The sequence below is a fragment of the Vipera berus genome (genome assembly GCF_964194415.1).
Source record: "Vipera berus genome assembly, chromosome: Z".
Taxonomy (NCBI): Eukaryota; Metazoa; Chordata; class Lepidosauria; order Squamata; family Viperidae; genus Vipera; species Vipera berus.
In genome coordinates, this window is record NC_138205.1 from 11,690,759 (window position 1) to 11,712,294 (window position 21,536).

The window sequence follows — 21,536 nt, forward strand, 5'->3', positions numbered from 1 at the left end:
CACTGGTTTACATAAAACCACCGTTAAAAAACGGTTTATAAAAATCGGGCAAATCTCACTTCACCACCACCTTGGTTAGCAATGGAAATTCTGGTCCTAATTGTGACCATAATTTGAGGACTTAATGTAAGTTGACAAGCGAGCAAATTTAAATTCCAGGTCTGTTTTAATATACTATCTAGTTTCTTCTGTAATATATAACCAAATAATAGGATGTTCTTAATGCTCTCACAAATACTCGGTGAGAAAAAGTATAATGGTGGCATGGGCTGAGAAACAGGGCTAAAAAAAAACATATGTAAAGAAAAAATACTAAAGACTCACTACATACAGCGAAGGGAAATTAATTTTAATTCATTTTAAATCTTATGTGAAAAATCTCTTTAAATTCCATCTCAATTTAAGGTATTCCCATGTACACCGTGGTAATTGTATTCAATCCAGGCTCCGCTACGATCCAGTGGAGTTTGGAATTTTTATTTCTCCTGATTGTAAGGCTCAATCTAAAGTCTCGTGGTTGTTAAGCCACCACCAATTGCAACCTAGGAACCACTTTGAGGTCACAACAAACGAAAGGGGTCATCTCAGTGCCTGAGATTTGGACAGGTCAGAAGAGGCTGAAGTGGCATTTGAAAGCTCCTCACCCACAAAGACAGTCCCAATCCAGAAAGTAAACACTGCCCAGGTTATCTCCCACCATTAGGAAGACAGAAGAGTCTTTGCCAGGGTAGGGCTGGAGACAGGAAACTGGAGCCCGGCATCGGAATTGGCCAATCTGTAACCAAGACAAGGAGTGGGGAGGTATAGCAGAAAAGAGACATCAGCAGAAGAATGCAAAATATTGAGTTGGCTTGCAACTTTGGGAGAGAGACTGCCTACTTATGGTGAGAAAAAGTCTTAAAATGTTTTTATACACTGTAGAGCAGTGTTTCTTAACCTCAGCAATTTTTAAGGTGTGTGGACTTCAACTCCCAGAATTCCCCAGCCAGCACTCTGGCTGAGGAATTCTGGGACTTGAAGTCGACAAATCGTAAAGTTGTTGAGGTTGAGAAACACTGCTCTATAGAGTTTAGCTAAAGAGGGTAGCAGGATTTCCGTGTCTTAACTAGAAATATATACAGTAAATAGTTGATCCAAGTCTTGGTCCTAAAACCAGTATTATTGGCAGATAGAATTTTTGTATAAATGAATTATGTAAGAAGCAGGGATCTCTAGATTAACTCTAGGCATTCTGGCCATCAAATGTGTGTCAAGTGCATTTGGCATGTGGGAAAAGATACAGTTGGGGAAATGAAACTTGCATTGAGGGAGAACAAGGTGAGACCAGTGATGACATCTGCCCAATTTCAGCCCAGCATCTTCAGAGTCACTCACCAGCTTCATTGTACTGTCATCCCAAATCTTCACATCCTGGTCATAGGATGCTGTTACAATCCTGCCTCCCACCAGATGCAAAGCTGTAATTTTGTCGCAATGGATCTAAGGAGGAAAGAAGATGAGCGGGAGTAAATTTTAGCAGCTGCATCAGGCCTAGCTGAACAACAATAATTGGCAGGATCCCCTGCGTGGATTGCCCTGTGACTATGTAGGACAGACAGGGAGGAAGCTAACCATCAGATTGCAAGAACACAAGTAAGCAGATGAAGAGACCCAAACTCATTGGTAGCCTCACATTGCAAAGAACAAGGACATACATTCAATTTTGTAGCTACTCAGATTGTTGGCCAAGCAGGTACAAAAATAGCCAGGGAAATAATTGAAGCCTGGGAAACGGAGCCCTTGTCAGTCAACAAGGGTGCTAATTTACCACCAGCTTATCAGGTATTCAGGAGCCAAGGACTTGACAGCACAAGGAAACCACAGCCAACATTTTAGTAACTGGTCCTCAACACCCCAATCAACCATTAAAAATTCACAAACTAAATACTACACACTGAACAACTCAACAGCACACATTCTGGTGAGAGAGAAGTTTCCTGAGGATGGGCTCCTGCACGAGTCCAAAAGTTTAGAAGACTAAAGCTGTAATCCTGGTGACTGACCCAAATTGGATCCAGTAACTGGTATCGCTATGTGAAGAATGGACTTTGAATCTGCCCTGGAAGTGGTCATTCCCTCCAGTGTCATGGCAAGGGAGTCGGCAAATGGGAGCAGTGGTGTTGCCAATCATCTGACTGAAATGACATGACATCAATTCTTGCTCACGTGGCATAACCAAGGAGAGATGGGCACCCATTTTTCTGAACCTGTCTCACCTTCCTCTTTTGCCAGTCCTTTGATGCGTCTTCCTCTTCCTCTTCTTTCTCCGCTTCCTCCTCCACTTCCTCTTCCTTCTCTACTTCCTCCTCCTTTTCCTCCTCTTCTTTTTCTTCATCCTCATCCTCGGTCTCCTGTTCCTCCTCCTCCTCTTCCTCCTCTATTTGCGGAGTCTGACTCCAGAGAAATCCTTCCGAGTCGCCATATAATAATAATTTGCCTTCCAAAAAACAAGGGAAAAGCAGGATTTAAAACGACCTACTCAGTTGTCTATCATCCCTTTGTGTACCTAGCTTTCTCACATCCCTTTACAAATCAGGGAATCTTTTCTCTGAGGTCCATGCCAGATTCTCTTTGCCAAACTTATTATTGGATCTTATGAAATTAACCAACCCACTATTGAATCCAAAGAAAACCCACCTACCAGAGGTTTTACATTTGTAATTGTTCGGTTCAACATTGACCCCGGTGAGTTTTTCTTAAAAGAAATAACAAATACATAGCTCCACACTCTGCCCTGGAGGCTAGAAATATCTATTATACTTCTACCATAAGCACAGAAATTGGGCATGAATTTTCTTTCAAAGAATCTTGAGCAGAAAAAGACCAGCATAGCCTCACCTTTGACCAGTCTGGCAACAGTGACAAAGCTTGAAGGCTTGTTCGGTGTCCATTTGACGTGTTTAATGAATCTGGCCTTTTTATTCTCACTAAATTTCTAGGGGGGGAAAAGCACCACAAAAAACAAAAACAAAACACAGGTGAGAGAGGCCATTTCAGGCCCTGAAATTTCACTCAGGTAATGGCGGATGAAACTCCTCTTAATTAAACCCCACAAAGTACTACTGATAGTCCTTAACTTAAAACTGTTTAATGACCAAATTTACAACAGCACCGAAAAAAAGTGAGGCTGAGAAACATTAAGGCTGTTGAATATCCTGCGATATTAAAATGGCATTGATTCAACAAAAGATTCTTTTTTTTTTGTCTCTTTACTGGACATACCAAAGAGATTTTTTCCAGAAATCAATTTCATTCATTGGAGAAAGGAGATAAGTCAGCTTGCTGATTTGAGAAAAGGTTCTGTGGGCACCTTTTATTTCCCAAATCTGTGGGCTTGAAGCACCTCCCAACCTCTAATCAATTCACACAATGTGTTAAGCTCACAAGGGTCAACCACTGGGTTTCGATAACAACTTGATCCAAATTCAAATAAACACTGGCTTATAGCACAGGGGTGAAGAACGATGGCCCTTTTATGACTTGTGGACTTCAACTCCCAGAATTCCTGAGCCAGCCATGCTGGCTCAGGAATTCTGGGCGTTGAAGTCCACAAGTCATAAAATGAGCCACAGTTCTCCACCTCTGGCTAACGTGATGTGTGAGGGTTCGGTCTTTGGAAGGACTTTCATTTGGTCAAATCTGGCTCACCATCTTCATCAAGCCTGGATTCTCCATGGTGTGCCACACATGTAAGACCTCCTCCTGCTCTTCATCAGATGGGGATATATCAAAAGCACTATAATCATAGTAACAACGTGAAAACGTATCTCTGTGGGGAGAAAGTCACAATTAGATAGAGCCGGGGTGTGTGTGTGTGGAAAAACACCTTCTTCCATCTCATCACCATTCACAGATATCTTACTCACGTGAACTTCTGGAAACTCTCGTCTCCAGGTTGAAGGATCAACAACTCTCCATTACTCAGCCCACAAACCGAATTGCCCAGAGAGGGGAGTGTCCCCATGCACAGCACAGAGACTCCTTTGGTGTGCCACAGTATTCTCCTACACGTCAAGCTAAGCAAGAAGGAAAAGACAACTAGCTAAAGAGTGTTGTGGAAACTCAACTGATGAGTGAAGGTTAGGCTCAAAAGACTTAACAAATGACAAGAACCATCAACTACACGGTGGTGGTGGTGGGTTTTTTTGCCTCCAAAAGAGGCACCAGGTCTTATTTTGGGAGGGGTTAAACAGACTCCCAAGAAGTGAACTGCATATAAATCCAGGAGAGATAGGGATGGACAGTCACCCCCATGGTGCTTTGCCCAATCTTACCTAACTGCCTTGACGTTCTGTGTGCTGTCGCTTATATCCCAAAGGCTGATCCCATTGCAAGCCACAAGGATTGTATGAGAAGAATGGAAAGCGAGAGCACTGATGCACTGGGGCCCGACCTGGAAGTTGATTTAAAAAAAAAAACAGACATCAACTTAATCCGTTCGCAGCTCCTTGCCCAAGTTTCCAAAAGGTGCGCCTGGTGCGCCAGTTGCGACCCTATCTGGACCGGGATGCCCTGCGTACACTCACTCATGCGCTCGTGACCTCTCGTATAGACTACTGCAATGCTCTGTACATGGGGCTGCCCTTGAGGACCACTCGGAGGCTTCAACTGGTGCAGAATGCGGCCGCGCGAGTTGTGATGGGGGTCTCCCGATACTCCCATGTAACACCTCTACTCCGCGAGCTGCATTGGCTCCCAGTTGCCCTCCGGGTGAGATTCAAGGTGCTGGTGATGACCTATAAAGCCCTAAATGGCATGGGTCTGGATTACTTACGGGAGCACCCACTGCCGGTGTCAACTTCCCTTCGTCCTGTGCGCTCCCACAGAGAGGGCCTCCTCAGGGTGCCGCCGGTCAGAGAGTGCCGGCTGGCGGCCCCCAGGGGGAGAGCATTCTCTGTGGGCGCGCCAGCCCTTTGGAACCAATTAGCGGTTGAGCTCCGGATGGCTCCTGACCTTCGCTCTTTCCGCCGTGATCTGAAAACTTACCTATTTGAACAAGCCGGCCTGGTCTAATGGGTTTGGGGTATTTTATTTAGTAATTTTTAATTATTTATTGTAATGGGCTAGTTCTATTTAATCTTATTTTTAACTTTTGTGTATTGTATTTTTATTGTATTTTTATTGCCCTGTACACCGCCCTGAGTCCTTCGGGAGAAGGGCGGTATAGAAATTAAATAAAATAAATAAATAAAATAAATAAAAGGTGCTATTCTCCAAATACATTTGAGGACACAGGTGCCCTACCTTTGCCATCCCCAAAAGCTCCCCTCTGTGCCAGACAATCAGGTCACCGTGTTCCCCACCAGAAGCAGCCAAGTTCCCATCAGGTGACCAAGCCACAGCTGTGACAACACCCTGGTGAGGAGGCAGGTGTTCAGAATCACCTGTTGTGGAGAAGGGAAAGGAAGATACAAGTAAGCCCTCGACTTAACGAACATAACCGAGCCTTCAAATGGTGTTGCTAAGCGTGGCAGCGGTTTTGCCCTATTTTGCAACCTCCTTTTTGCCACTGTTGTTAAGTGAATCGCTGCAGTTGTTAAGCTGAGGAGAACTGATCATCGGGTGATGCTTCACACCTTCATCCTACATCTCTGCCTCTATTTTTTTGTTCTTGTTCAATCCACAAATTTCGAAAGGGTCCGAGGCTTTTACGGGACCCATCTACTTACCATCGTTCTTAGGAACTGCCCATATGCGGGCTGTCTGGTCTTTGGAGATGGTCAGGAAAGACGATGAGGTAGCAGCAGCTGCACAGACAGATGCAGAGTGTCCAAACAGGACTTGAGGTTGTTCAATCTGCAAATAACCAGAAAGGAGTTAATGAAAACCACGGGATGAGAGGCATGTGTGGAGTCTGTATTTCCATACTGTATCTGTCCTCTTGCACATTCACGCTCATGCGAGGGGGAAAAATGGGGAGGAATAAATGTTTATGTATGTATTGTATTTAAAATATTTACATGGTTACAAGTAACTTAACTTTGGGTGGCTGACAACAACAATACAAATCCCAAACCAGTAAAACCATTTCAACCAATATTTTCTAATGCATCAATGTTACAGCTCTCAAGATGTAACCTAATTTTATTTCAAGGCCTGGAAGAATTGATCCCTATTATTTGTACTGTGCGATCAAGAATTCAAAGGGACCGAAATTGACAAAAAAGTTCGTTGCAGTGAAAATACGATTTGTTTATTAAATGTGTATGGCTGCCCATCTCGTGACAATAATCCTGGCCAACATACAAAGTTAAAAACAATAGTTTACATAATACAAATCATAACGTCCAACATCACAAAAACACAATTCCAATTTACAAGAAAACATTAAACAGATGGCACTTGCTTAACCTGGCCCAAATGCAATGTTTTGAAGTGCAATGTTTTCAACCTTGGCAGCTTGGAAGAAATGTGGACTTCAACTCCCAAAATTCCTCGGCCAGCTCACGTTGATACTTATTTATTATTTTTACTTTGAGGAAGGAAAATTCCATTTAGCATCTTCTGGACCGGTGTTTCTCAACCATAGCAACTTTGTGGACTTCCAGCTCCCTAAATTCACCAGCCAGCATGTTGACTGGGGGATTCTGGGAGTTGAAGTCCACACATCTTCAAGCTGCCAAGGTTGAGAAAGATTGATGTAATGTCTTGTGGGTTGGGGTCATCTGGATCTCTGGGAGATGTTGTTTCAAAGAGCAGTTGCTGCTACAGAAAAGGCACAATTCCTGGGCACCACAAGATGACATTCCCTAATGGAAGCATACCTGTAACAGGGTACCTTAACTACAGAGACTCATCTAGCTAGATTACTGCTGCATGCTCTGCATGGGGCTGTCTTTGAAGACTACAGTACTCAGAAGCTTCAAGAAGTCCAAAGTGCAGTATTTAGCAGAGATAGAAGGCTGAGCCATCTTGTACTAGACTACAACTACAACATTTGCTACCAGTTTGTTTCTCCATAAAGTCCTACATGGCTCGAGTTCCTCATACCTGTAAGAACATCCGTCTTCTCCTCAGATTTGCTCCTCACCCCACAAATTCTTACAGCAAGCAATTACTAAAGGTTCCCCCACCCTATGTGAAGTCAAGGAAGGGTGAGCTGAGAGCTCCGATGACCTAACTAACTTTTCTGGTGCTGCCAAATATAATGGAAGCCCATGCTTCCGTGGCCTCTTGCAAATTACAACCAGGTTTTTCCACTGAGTGTTTGGGTTTTTATGATGTGTGGGTAGCTTTTAGTTATTTACACTTTGCTCCTGATTTTAGTCTACACATCCCCTTGTTTTTGTAAAATGCTTCAAAGGCCACAGGAATGGGCAATGGAGAAAGCTGTGCAATAAGTAAGTAATAAAAAGCTTGTTTTATTGGGAATTCTTAAAAAAAAAGAAAGAAAGAAATTTTCTCCTCCTTTCTTACCGTCAAGGGCCTCCAAATTTTCACAGTGCCATCAGCACCAGCTGCAGCCAACATAAAGTCTTTTTGCCCTGCGGAGGATAAAAACGAAAGGTTTTCATACCAGCTCTACAGTGGGTAACCAGTGGGAAAGGCCCATCCGAATATTATGAATTGCTCTAAATACAATGAAGTGTCCTTTAACGCCTCAACTTCACTGCAAGTTTATTTTTATTTATTTCTATTCTGCCTTTATTATTTTTACAAATAACTCCTAATCCTAAGGCAGGACTAGAACTCACAAGTCTCCTGTTTCTGGCCTGGTGCATTAACCACTAGGTCAAGCCACTAGATCAAAATGTAGTGTGTCTGTGTGTCTGTCTCTGGGCTTAAGAGAAGATGGCCTGTCCAAATTAAAGTACATTTTAATGTATATTTTCACAAAGGGGAAGCATCATCTGCATCAAAATTAAACCCCCGATATAAAGATATACATAAGGGACACGGTGGCTCAGTGGGTTAGGACGCTGAGCTTGTTGATCAGTTTGGTGGGTTGAATCCCGAGTGCCACGTAGCAGAGTGAGCGCCTGTTACTCGTCCCAGCTTCTGCCAACCTAGCAGTTCGAAAGCACATAAAAATGCAAGTAGAAAAATAGGCACCACTACGGTGGGAAGGTAACAGCATTCCGTGCGCCTTTGGCGTCTAGTCATGCCGGCCACATGACCACGGAGACATCCTCGGACAAGCTCTGGCTCTTCGGCTTTGAAATGGAGATGAGCACTGGCCCCTAGAGTCGGAAACGACTAGCATGCATGTGCAGGGGAACCTTTACCTTTACCTTTATAAAGATATACACAACCAAAGATTCCTTTGCATTACAGGGTAAACAGTGGAGACAGGAATTTCACATTCCCCACTTGCAGATTTCCAAAAACAGTGTCACATTTTTGCAACACAAAATTTGCCAAGAAATCTCTTACATGGATCCCTGAAGCCAGTGCAGCCGTTGGTCTGACTCGGGTGAGCCAGAAACCGAGTTTCTTCCACTCCCTGGAGATTCCATGTTATCAGCAGCCCATCCCTGCCCATGGAGATGACATGGTCTTTCTGTACAAGGATCAAGAAAGGGAAGAGTTTAGAGGAATGAAACGAGAAGCATGGTCAGGTATAGTTACAGTCACGATATGTGTAGCAACTGCTCTATGGGAATGGCTGGGAACATCCAAAAAGTCCTGAAGCTGGCTTCAACAGAGATTTTTCCAAAAGAGCTGTGTCTATGGCGATTTCTAGCCAAGTCATGGTTGTCCTAATGGTGTTTTTTTTCAGGAAGCCACTGGATTTCCATGTTTCTCTTTGAAGACGTTTCGCTTCTCATCCAAGAAGCTTCTTCAGCTCCGACCGGATGGTGGAGAATGGAAGGATTTATATTCCTTGCAGGCAGCTGGTCATTTGTACTCTTTTAGAGTCGTGGAGGCCATTTGGAGATTTACCTGTATCCTCAGGGTCGTGACTTGGATGATTTGAGAATCTCTATGGACATTTAGCTATGCACTTTGGGATGAACACCCTTTGAATGGTGCGGGAGTATGAGTGGATTTCCAGAAAACATTGCAGACTACAGGAACCATTTGGGCTTCGGTTTGAGAGGCAGTCAATGTTCTGTTCCAGCCTACGACCGGCCCTGTTGGAATGCCAGGGACAACCCCTTTTTATATTCAATAGGCTGGAACTAATCCAACCAAATTTATTTGCAAAAGCTAAACGAAAAAGTTCAAACAAAAGTTAAACAAATACAGACCAAGACTTTATCAGAAGCTCTTCAAACGGTTGCCTTCAGCAACCAGCACCTCCCACACATTCCCCTTTTAAACAGCAGTCTCAAGGCGTGGCTTCTCATTGCCTTCTCCCGAGTTGCCTCATTGCTTTCCTCTGCTCAGTTCTGCTAGATTGCCTCCTGCTCCTAGTGTCCCTGAACAGAGCCAGCTGTGGATCATCTTCTTCCAATCCTTCATGCTCACACAGCTGGGTCTGAGGAGGAACAAGACAAGAGGGGCCTGGCTGATAGTTCTGTGGTGCATCAGAACCTTCCTCTGACACCAAAGGCTCTCCAAACCCCTCCTCCTCCTCCTCTTCAGAATTGTCCCGACTCAGCTGCCGAATCCACAGGCTGACGCTGAATCACAACAGTCAACACAGACTCATCTCCAACAGCCTGTGCCTGTCCTCAACACTACAGAGACACAGGGCAAAAAACACCCTGCATACAAGAAGGCCCTGAGCCCATTTGCACTACTCAGGTGACCCTGAGGGCACAGGTAAACCTCCAAATGGCCTCGACGACTCTCTAAAAGAATTTCCGATTCTACAGTCTTTGAGCTTCTTTACAGAGTTCCCAGTGGATTCCTTTCTGAATTCAAGCTCCCTCACTTTGTTTTGCAAATTGCCCAAATGCATTGGCCTGCATGAGAAGCGGGGGCGGAAGGAAAGACATATTTAGGAAAGAATCATCCTTTGAAAATATTCCACCTTTGGCTTACCTCAGTTGTAATACCGCAGACTGGGCTTTGGTGCCCCAGGAATTTCTGGATACACTCGCTATTTGTAGAATCCCAGAGACAAACGGTACCATCATTGGAGCCGGATAGCTGTTGCCAAAGGGACGAGGGTTATAAATGGAGGAGTTATAAATGCAGAGAGAAGAAAAACTTTAGCACTATAAAGGTAAAGGCAAAGGTTGCTCCTGTTCAGTCGTGTCTGACTCTAGGGGGCGGTTCTTATCTCAGTTTTCTAGCCAAGGGAGCCAGCCTCGTCCAAAGACATTTCTATGGTCATGTGGCCGGCATGACTATATGCTGAGGGGCAAGGAATGCTGTTACCTTCCCACTGAAGTGGTACCTATTTATCTACTCGCATTCGCACACTTTTGAACTGCTCGGCTGGCAGGAGCTGAGGCAAGTAACGGGAGCTCACCCCATCGTGCGGTACTTAAGTCTCGAACTGCCAACATTGTCTTAACTGACTGAAAAGTGAACAAACTGATGGTTCATGAAACAAATCAATCACGATTTCTCATTTAAGACACAAAGAACCAGGCTTCAATGATCCTACTTTTGACACATTATGAGGAGAGCCAGCTCTGGAGACAGCTGTGTAGCCATTGAGAGTGGCTTGAAGGCACATAATCAATCAATCAATCAATCAAAAGCTATGCTATTGCCCACGTGAGGATTATTCAGCCTTTGTGATCCTTTGAAAGCCTGTAGATGGCTCAAAGGAAATAAAAGCCACAGGCTTTACCTTATCACAAAATGGCTCCCAGAACTGATAGGTAGATAGGGGCTACTGCAAGGAACCCATAATTGGTTGTAAGGACAGGCAGACCGCCACGTGCCCAAATATTTTTCACATGACCATGGGGGCGATGCAGTGACCATAACTTCGGGTACATTAAGTCCCTTTGTTCAGCACTGGCCTAGTTTTAAACAGTTGCTGAATGAACGGTCGCAAGTCAAGAACTATCTGTAAGTGACTGGAAGGAAAACTTTTCTACTTTTCTCTCTTTAAGCCTGTAGGAGAGTCACTTTTATTTTTACTTAGATGATTGCACCTTGGTCCTTTTTCCTGAAAAAGGAGATACAGTTCTGCTATATAAGCAACTACCCACATCTTCTTGGGCCTGAAAAACTGTCCTAATTTTTTTAAAATTTTTTAAAAAATTTTAATCCCATTTATATCCCGCCCTTCTCCGAAGACTCAGGGCGGCTTACAATCTAAGAAGCACAAATCAATGTGCTTAGCAATAGCCTTCATTCTATGTATATGCCTGCTTATTAGGGCTTACGCACACACACCCCAAGTGGCATTATTACAAAGTCAGCTTATTGCCCCCAACAATCTGGGTCCTCATTTTACCTACCTCGAAAGGATGGAAGGCTGAGTCAACCTTGAGCCTGGTGGGACTCGAACCTGCACTAATTGCAGGCAGCTGGTGTTACTTAAGGAGGCATTAGCCCACTGCTCCTTTTTTTAGCCTTGCATGTTTCCATTTTCCTCTGTTTGACTTTCAGCTGTCTGTTGGCCTTATGGCCATAATAAAAATTTGATGGGTCTGAATAATGATAACATCTAACACTTACATGCTCCACAATTAATGCAACAACTCGCCTAGGCAAAACCAGCCATCCAGCAGACACCGATGGTAAGAAAGGGCTGCCTCTTTGATTTGACTCAGAGGAAAGTTCCCATCTGTCACACATTTTATTTTATTTTTATTTTTAGATTTATTTCTATTTTTTTAGAAACAACTCAAGGCTAGGAACATACCTAATACTCCTTCCTCTTCTTGTTTTCCCCACAACAACAACAACCCTGTGAGGTGAACGGGACGGAGAGAGAGAGAGAGAGTGATGGGCCCAAATTCACTCGGTCAGCTTTTATGGCTAAAGCGGGACTAGAACTCACAGTCTCCTGGTTTCTAGCCTGGCTCTCTTTCCCTACTGATCTGGACTTGCAAATGTTACTTCAGCGGAATAATAATAATAATAATAATAATAATAATAATAATAATAATAATAATAATAATAATAATAATAATAATAATAATAATAAGAAGAAGAAGAAGAAGAAGAAGAAGAAGAAGAAGAAGAAGAAGAAGAAGAAGAGGAGGAGGAGGAGGAGGAGGAGGAGGAGGAGGAGGAGGAGGAGGAGGAAGAAGAAGAGGAGGAGGAGGAGGAGGAGGAGGAGGAGGAGGAGGAGGAAGAAGAAGAAGAAGAAGAAGAAGAAGAAGAAGAAGAAGAAGAAGAAGAAGAAGGAGGAGGAGGAGGAGGAGGAGGAGGAGGAGGAGGAGGAGGAGGAGGAGGAGGAGGAGGAAGGGACCTTGGAGGTCATCTAGCCCAACCCCCTGCTCAAGCAGGAAACCCTATACCATTTCAGACAAATGGCTGTCCAGTCTCTTCTTAAAAACTTCCAGTGTTGGAGCATTCACCACCTCTGGAGGCAGGTTGTTCCACTGGTTAGTTGTTCTAACTGTCAGGAAGTTTCTCCTTAGTTCTAGGTTGCTTCTCTCCTTGACTAGTTTCCATCCGTTGCATCCCTTTGACAATGACAGCAACTAACCCATCCCCATCTCTGCCTTGGGGACTCACCTCCCCCCCCCCACCAGGAGCCCAGAAGTGCATGCTCTGGGCATTTCTCCAAACTCACCAACATGGTGCCAATCCAAGCGCAGCTGGAAATCCAGTCCTGGTGACAGAAAAGCAGGGAGCGCAAGAGAGAAGGAGTCTTCTGAAGAGGGTCCCTTACATCCCATAGAAACAAGGCCTGAGGTTGGGAGGAGAAGCATTCAGTGCAAAGGAAAGAGCTGCAGCAGTTTTTGCCCTATCCTTTCCTTCTTTCTACTTTCTTAGGCGCCCGTTTTTCATAGGTTCAGAAAGATTCATAGGTACGCTACAAAGGATGGCGGGCAGGTGACCAGGTGAGCAAAACCACTCCAGCAGACATTTGTTAGGAGACAGAGCCTCACCACCCCAATGCACAACTGATGAATGCGCCAATATTCTTGTTCTGGAGTATCGGGGGGGGGCAGATTGGGTGTGACAGGGAAGCTGTACCCCAGAAGCTCATCCCATTTCCTTTGGGAGATGATAAATTTCTTCTGCTCTGAGGTGACGGCCATCCGACAGCCTTACCCGGTCTTTGCTTCCAGTAGCAAGATAGTTGCCGTCAAGGCTGAAGGCGCAACAGGTCACCCCAGAAGTGTGACCACGGAGGATGGAGAGTGGCGAGATGCCGGCGTCCAAAGCAGGGCCTGGTCTCAGGGTCTCTGAAAGCCACAGCCCAACGGTGAAATCCTCTGGAAAAAGATGTCATGGTTCCGATGAATGAGACAAATCAAACAAATTGCAGGCATATTATTGATCTAAAAAGTCTTAGTAATGAAACGAAACATCGGCACTCATGGAGGGATGCCAGAATGTGAAATCTCCTCCACCCAAACTCATGTAACACACACACAATCCCCGCCCTTATCTACACGTCATAAATCACGTTATCCAATTAGTTTCACATATGAGGTCTCTCCTCCCATTCTGTATGTGGCTTCTTATCTTCTCTTCTTATCGTCTCAAAATAGTTGTTAGAAAATTCCCTCCCTCCAAGATTCAAAGTGAAGCAGTTTAAACAAAAGGCTGTCTCTTACATTGTCAGTGCAAAAACATGTCAATGTTTGCAGCATTGACATAAGATATATATGTGTGTGTGTGTGTGTGTGTGTGTATCTATATATCTATATCTATATCTACCCATCTATCTATATCTATATCTATATATGTATATATGTATGTATGTATATATGTATAGATATGTATATATATATATGTATATATGTGTATGTGTGTATATATGTATATATGTATGTATATATATGTGTGTGTGTGTGTGTGTGTATGTAGGTCTTGGCATTTTCGGTTCTTTTCCCGTGTAGGATTGAGGGTGTCTTGGCGACGTTTCAGTGAGGTCCCACTCATCATCTTCAGGCTGGTGTCTTCGGTTTCGTGCTTGTGCGAGCGAAACTAAAGACACCAGCCTGAAGATGATGAGTGGGACCTCGTCAAAACGTCGCCAAGACACCCTCAATCCTATATGGGAAAAGACCCGAATACGCCAAGACCTACATACCTATACCCGTGAAAATCTATGAATATGAATATGAATATGAATATATGAAAGTAAAAGTGAAGAGAAATCAAAAGGTTTGAGACTTAACGAGGTTAAAGCAATATATGTCTTTTGGTAGTTTCACAAAACATGGCCACCTGAATTCCTTCAACATCGCCTTGCTCTAGTCTAGCCCAACAACCATCTGGATATTGATATTGATTTTAAACCAGATAGATAGATAGATAGATAGATAGATAGATAGATAGATAGATAGATAGATAGATAGATAGATAGATAGATAGATAGATAGATAGATGGATGGATGGATGGATGGATGGATGGATGGATGGATGGATGGATGGATGGATGGATGGATGGATGGACGGACCGACAAACAGACAGACAGACAGGCAGACAGGCAGACAGACAGACAGACAGACAGACAGACAGATAGATAGATAGATAGATAGATAAACCTTTATTGTCATTTTTTACTATGGGCACAATGGCAAACATTAAAAATGAAATTTAGTTGCTTGCTCTCAAAGTGTACACATACATAACACACATTTAAACATACTATATACAACATATGTACAGACCTACACACTTACATATACATAACATATAAATATTAATCACTGTCCATCTTGAATACGTAACGGAAGGAGGAAGCTTTATAGAGTTCACAAGGTCAATCCTGCATGGAACAAAACTGTGACTAAATCTGGATGTTCTGCTTTGGATACCACGAAGCCTTAAATATAAATATGGGGTTAAATATAAAGTCTCTACATGGGGCTGCCCTTGAGGACCACTCGGAGGCTTCAGCTGGTGCAGAATGCAGCTGCGCGGGTTGTGATGGGGGTTTCCCGATACTCCCATGTAACACCTCTACTCCGCGAGCTGCATTGGCTTCCGGTTGCCCTCCGGGTGAGATTCAAGGTGCTGGTGATGACCTACAAAGCCCTAAATGGCTTGGGTCCGGGATATCTGAGGGAACACCTGCTGCCGGCATCAAGCTCCCTTCGTCCTGTGCGCTCCCACAGGGAGGGTCTTCTCAGGGTGCCTCTGGTAAAAGATTGTCGGCGGACAATACCCAGGGGGAGGGCCTTCTCTGTGGGTGCGCCTGCCCTTTGGAACCAGCTGCCTGTAGAGCTTAGGACTGCCCCTGACCTTCGTTCATTCCGCCGGGACCTGAAGACCTGGCTCTTTGAGCTTTCTGGCCTGGACTGGGGTTTTAATTGTATTTTAATTGTAATTGGGGGTTTTAGTTCAAGGTTAGTGTAATCATTTTAATTGTTTTTAATTTTGGTAACTTGTTGTATTGTTTTTAAAAAACCTTGTGAACCGCCCTGAGTCCTACGGGAGAAGGGCGGTATATAAGTCTAATAAAATAAATAAAATAAATAACTTCTCCTCCTTTCTCCCCAAGTGGTATTGTCCTTACAAGCACTGCCTCTTTATTGCAAATCTGGGTTGCAAAAACTCAACAAGTAAAGGGGGAGGTAATTAAGCATTCTGAACACACCCAGAGACGTCTTTTGCAAACATTTCATTCCAGATTCCGTAATTCATTTCTGCTCCTGAAAAGAGCCTCGCTAGAATTAAGACGATCAAGCAAACCAACTGACTGCCAGGAACATCAAAGCTGGGATCTTAAAAGAGTAATCCAGGTGCCATCAAAGCCAAAAAATAAACCCGCCCGTAAACAACACACCCTCCACATAATTTTAGCCATACCCTTCTCCAGTAAAACCTCTAGAAAGCAGGGTTTATGTTACCTATAGAGCCAGGTTCGTTCTTTCACCTGTTATCACAAATACGCAAGTAAATGGGAAAATATCTGTATTCACCAAAAGAAGACGAGGGAAAATCTCTTTCAAGTCAAGTTCGGCTCCGAAGTGACTTCCTAGAGCGGGGGTAGGCAACCTCGGCTCTTTTATGACTCATGGACTTCAACTTGGTGGAGCAGTGGGCTAATGCCTCCTTAAGTAACACCAGCTGCCTGCAATTAGTGCAGGTTCGCATCCCACCAGGCTCAAGGTTGACTCAGCCTTCCATCCTTCCGAGGTAGGTAAAATGAGGACCCAGATTGTTGGGGGCAATAAGCTGACTTTGTAATAATGCCACTTCGGGGGGGCCGAAAGCCCTAATAAGCAGGCATATACATAGAATGAAGGCTATTGCTAAGCACACTTGATTTGTGCTTAGATTGCAAGCCGCCCTGAGTCTTCGGAGAAGGGCGGGATATAAATGGGATTAAAAAAACAACACTCCCAGAGTTCCTGAGTCAGCTGACTCAGGAATTCTGGGAGTTAAAGTCTATGAGTCATAAAAGAGCCGAGGTTGCCTACCCCTGTCCTAGAGTTTCCCTGGGAGCCAAGTGGAGGCGGAGAGATCCGCTATGCTCTCGAAGCTTGGCTGTTTTCTTGCATTTCTTGCTTCATTACCCAAAGTAGGTTAGCATCATCAATGCTAGACTGAGGGAAGTGATTTGCCATCCGTGGCATAGATTTTGGCTTCTCAGACTGGGCTGAAAACCTGGGATTCGACCCCAAATTTCTGTCGCTTAAGCAAGAGCGTTGTGTTGTGACTCAGGGCCAGCCGGTGGGTTCGGCAGCCGGCTCAGATGTATCGGATGACTCAGATGAGGGGGAGGAGGAGGGTGTGGAAGACGAAACGGCTGATGATGGCTTGGAGGCTTCGCAGAGCCCTCAGCCGGGGCCCTCTTCTCAGCTGCGTGAGCCCGATAGTGCGGAGGATGATGACCCACAGCTGGCCCTGTTCAAGGACGCCCGACGCAGGAGGCAGTCGAGCAGGAACAAACAAAGAAAGGCTGTGGGACTCCTCGGGAGGAGGCACAGGGAGACCACGCCCTGAACTCTAAATAAAAGGAGTGTTTGGGGAGGGGCTGGTTGCTGAAAGCAACCCTTCCGCTTGAGGATTCAAGTTCCTGTGTTTCTTGTTCTGTTGTTTGGCTTGTGAATTAAACTTGGCAGACGCTTTGCAGCCTCAGACGCTCTCCAGTCTCTACTGCTTGAACAGGGGTTTGCCTTATTACAAGGCCGGTAGTTGGCTGGTTCAGAACACGTTGCTAAGTGTGTTTTGCCCCATTTTACGACCATTCTTGCCACAGTTGTTAAGTGAATCGCTGCAGTTGTTAAGCTGGTAACAGGGTGGTTTAAGGGAATCTGGCTTCCCCATTGGATCTGTTTGTCAGAAGGTTGCAAAAGGTGACTACATGATCCCAGGACACTGTCATAAATGTGAGTCAGTTGTGCCAAACATCTGAATTTTGATCCCGTAACCACGGGGATGCTGCAATGGCTGTAAATGTGCAAAATGGCCATAAATCACTTTTTTTTTCACTTCCGTTGTTAATTTTGAATATTCATTAAAGGAACGGTTATAAGTTGAGAATTACTTGTGGCCTAACATCCAGGTTCTAACCAAGTCGGACCATACTTAAGTCATCAAGCCTGGACAATATTAGGCAGGTATTGCTACCTGCAATAGCAATCGCATTTAGGCTTATATACCGCTTCACGGTGCTTTACAACCCTCTCTAAGTGGTTTATAGAGTCGGCACGTTGCCGCCCCCAACAACCTGGGTCCTCATTTTATCAACCTCGGAAGGATGGAAGGCTGAGTCAGCCTTGAGCCAGGTCAGAATCGAACTGCCGAACTGCTGGCAGCCGGCAGTCAGCAGAGGTAGCTTGCAACGCAGCATTCTAACCACGGGGCCACCATGATTCAATCTCACTGAATCCTCCCAGGAGAGCCCTGTTTTCTTTGCTCAATTGTTTCTGGTTCTTGAGATCTTCAAAGAAGCTTGACTGGTCAAAGCAATCCCCCCTCCCCTCCTCCCCCCCCCCCCGCGGGACTCACCTGAGGCAGAAGCCACCAGTTTTTCAGACACCGCCAGGCCCATCACAGCTTTCTCATGAGCCTTGAACTGGCGGCAGCAGTCAGAGCTACTCTCAAAAGTCTTCCAGACACAAAGGGACCCATTGCCGAGGCCCACCACCAAAAATACATGGTGTAACCAGGCCAGGCTACAAACAGCCACCTCGCTTCCTTGTAAATGAATCCGGCTCGTCTGAAAGCCTACAACAAGAAGGGAATACGCATGGATGAAAAAGATACCTAAGGTTTCACACTCTAATAATGCTTTTCAGACTCGAGGCCAATTTAGACTCAATCTGCCACATGGAGATTGCAGACTATGCAGTCTTTCCTGATTTATTTATTTTTTTCCCCCTTTATAAAAGTACACACATGACTGATTAGAGATCTGGTACTTTTAACAGGCAAGCGAATCATAAAGACACTCAGTAAACACCATCACAGCATGGAGAGATAACACACAGCTCACAACAGCTAGCAGGCAGGCGAAAGAAAGAAAGAAAGAAAGAAAGAAAGAAAGAAAGAAAGAAAGAAAGAAAGAAAGAAAGAAAGAAAGAAAGAAAGAAAGAAAGAAAGAAAGAAAGAAAGAAAGAAAGAAAGAAAGAAAGAAAGAAAGAAAGAAAGAAGGGAGAGAGGGGGAGGGAGGAAAGTTCTGCCATAGTTCCTCATAATAAATAAAGGAACCAAACTGCATCACCAAACTTCCAACCATAACTGTCTTACGCCAAGGTTGGCTGTAGATCCAGATGCCATCTGAATGGTGTCCCACAGCCAATCGGCTTCCATCAAGGTTTGAGGCCATGCACAGGGCCGGGGAAAGGGCTCTCGATCCTAAACTGGTCCAAAGTTGCCCCAAGTGGCCTTTGCAAATCTGGACCTGTGCATCAGGATACAACGATCAATTAGGCAACACACATAGGCATACACATGGGGATTTACCAATATTTATATAATTCATTGGGGGGAGGGGGAGGGAAGAGAATCAACCTGCAAATAAAAAAAAATAAGGTGCCAAAAATCTCAATATAATTTCATTAAAAAAAAGACCGCATACACAATCCTACTTCAATGGTTTGTCCTATTTGTGGCTAAACACCAATGCAGACTGTGCAGGATTTCATATTAATGGCCATGTCTTTCTTTAATAATCAAAGTGGATCTCCAGCTAGATAAATGGATTAGAAAACGACAACAAAAGCAAGAGTTTTTCATCCTAGTGAGCTATGCTGCATGTTGTAGACTGTTTCTTGAGTTGGAAAAATGTGAATTAGAAACCAATTTTCCCCAAAGCTGGGCTCTTGGGGGGGGGGGGTCACTCAGAATCCCCACCCAGTCTAAATCTTCTCACTCCTTCCCATAGACAATGTGGGGTGAGGTGTTTGGGCCTCTGTTTGTATGTCTTACTTTTATTGAGGTTTTCTCATGACAAACTATTTGTAATTATTTATATTTTTTTAATATATATATATATATTATTCAAATTGCTAATAAAGAATTTTGGGAGGCTGAGATGATCATTTTGAACTCTTTATGTTCTCATCAGTCAGTCATACCCTTTATCTGAGATTCGAACCTGGGCTGATTATATATTAGGCAGTTCTTTTAACTTCCTGAGCCACAGGTTCTTTCTCTCTTTTTATTAGCTAGGAGGCAAGGCAATATATATATATATAAATTTATATGTTAATGTAATTAATTAATTAATTAATATATGTGTTGAATTCTGGGTGGTTCCTAATCAGCAATAATCTAGTGTAGACTCCTGTAAATTCATCAATGTACTGGCAGAAACTGAAATTATGACAGATACATTATAAGTGCAATAGAATTTTCTAATAAGGTTAGTCCTCAGTGTACAGCCACAATTGAGGCCAAAATTTCTCTGGTTAAGTGAAACATTTGCTAATCGAGTTTTGTCCCATTTTGCGACCTTTCTTGCCACAGTTGTTAAGTGAATCACTGCAGCTGGTAAGTTAGCAACCAGGCTGGTTAAGTGAATCCAGTTTTCCCATTTGACTTTTGTTTATCAGAAGGTCGCAAAAGGTGATCACGTGACCTTGGGACACAGCCAGTGAGTCAGTTGCCAAGCATCCAACTTTTGATCACATCATCATGGGGATGCTGCAAAGGTCGTTAACTGTGAAAAACTATCGTAAGTCACCATTTTCAGTGCTGTTGTAACTTTGAAAGGCCACTAAGCGAACTGATGTAAGTTGAGGACTCAAACCAACTCATCAGCCCATGTGGGGTCCTTGTATCCCTCCCATCAGCCTTTAACATCATTCAGCCTGGTCCAAGCTGCACCTTGCAGTCTTCTCCTGCTGTAAGAAGTTTTTCGTCGGAAAGGAACTGAGCCGCAGAGATACATCCAGAGTGAGCCTTGAATGAACCCAGCATGATGGCCTCCTGCCACGACCAGAGGGTGATGGAGCCAGCCAAAGTACCCGCTGCCAAAACTTTCCCAGTGGAAGAGAAGGAAATGGAATGGATGGAGGCATCATGGTCCTTCATGACCTATAAGAGACAACGGGTGTCAAAAACAACTGTCTGCTTCCTCAAAACCCCCAGAGCAAGTTCCAGGGATTGGTAGGTCTTCATCAATCATGCATCTCCCAGTTATATGCCGGGTCCCTCTCAACCTTACCGAGATCTTACTTATTCCATTAGCATCCAAGACGGTGACTGATCTGTCCCATCCACCGGTAGCCACCAACTGACCCATTGGGTGAAAGGTCACGCAGTTCAAAGGGCACGGGGAGTCCCACTGGTGGAGCACATGTCCTTGGGCAGCTTCCCAGAGCTGAGATTTTAAAAAAAAATAATAGTGAGAAATTGGGGGGTTTGTAAATTGCTGCAATTATTCCCCTAATGCTGAATTTAGACTTAGTCCCTGCAGTATGAGAAACTATAATGGTTCTATTTGGCAACTGCTGACAGAGTAAACAGGGCAATAACTGAACTTTAACCTGGTTAAAATGCCACCAAGATGCATTATATGGGGTGGAACAGGGTGGTTGACGCCACTGAGATGCATTATAAGGGGTGCTTTGAACAAAAGGGGCAAATACATGCAGAAACAAAGCATACTAATGAGTTTGTCTGAGCCAAAGAGGAAAGCTTAATTTATAGGTAAAGGTAAAGGTTCCCCCGCACATGCGTGCTAGTCATTTCCGACTCTAGGGGCCGGTGCTCATCTCCGTTTCAAAGCCGAAGAGCCAGCGCTTGTCCGAGGACGTCTCCGTGGTCATGTGGCCGGCATGACTAGACGCCAAAGGTGCACGGAACGCTGTTACCTTCCCACCGTAGTGGTCCCTATTTTTCTACTTGCATTTTTACGTGCTTTCGAACTGCTAGGTTGGCAGAAGCTGGGATGAGTAACAGGTGCTCACTCTGCTACGCGGCACTCGGGATTCGACCCACCAAACTGCCAACCTTCTGATCGACAAACTCAGCGTCCTAACCCACTGAGCCACTACGTCCCCTTGCTTAATTTATACACACTTCCATATACAACATTATTTGTTGGTGAGACTGTTAA

The 21,536-nt window shown here is 44.3% G+C and overlaps 1 protein-coding gene across 4 annotated transcripts in view; it reads right to left on the reverse strand.

Annotated features, from left to right (window-relative positions):
- Positions 1–334: 334 nt before the first annotated feature.
- LOC308677652 (telomerase protein component 1-like) overlaps positions 335–21,536 on the reverse strand; it is an 82,771-nt gene continuing 61,569 nt past the window's right edge. For all 4 annotated transcript variants that reach the window (XM_081344259.1, XM_081344260.1, XM_081344257.1 and 1 more), the window contains 18 exons: positions 20,643–20,798; positions 20,303–20,512; positions 18,722–18,875; positions 17,981–18,199; positions 13,120–13,283; positions 12,635–12,751; positions 9,970–10,077; positions 8,413–8,539; positions 7,456–7,523; positions 5,709–5,835; positions 5,284–5,423; positions 4,314–4,432; positions 3,906–4,055; positions 3,688–3,808; positions 2,878–2,974; positions 2,256–2,476; positions 1,375–1,479; positions 335–775 (listed from right to left, as the gene is read on the reverse strand). In XM_081344259.1, coding sequence (XP_081200385.1) covers positions 641–775; positions 1,375–1,479; positions 2,256–2,476; positions 2,878–2,974; positions 3,688–3,808; positions 3,906–4,055; positions 4,314–4,432; positions 5,284–5,423; positions 5,709–5,835; positions 7,456–7,523; positions 8,413–8,539; positions 9,970–10,077; positions 12,635–12,751; positions 13,120–13,283; positions 17,981–18,199; positions 18,722–18,875; positions 20,303–20,512; positions 20,643–20,798 — 2,538 coding nt within the window. In that variant the 3' untranslated portion in view covers positions 335–640. The remainder of the gene's footprint in view (positions 776–1,374; positions 1,480–2,255; positions 2,477–2,877; positions 2,975–3,687; positions 3,809–3,905; positions 4,056–4,313; positions 4,433–5,283; positions 5,424–5,708; positions 5,836–7,455; positions 7,524–8,412; positions 8,540–9,969; positions 10,078–12,634; positions 12,752–13,119; positions 13,284–17,980; positions 18,200–18,721; positions 18,876–20,302; positions 20,513–20,642; positions 20,799–21,536) is intronic.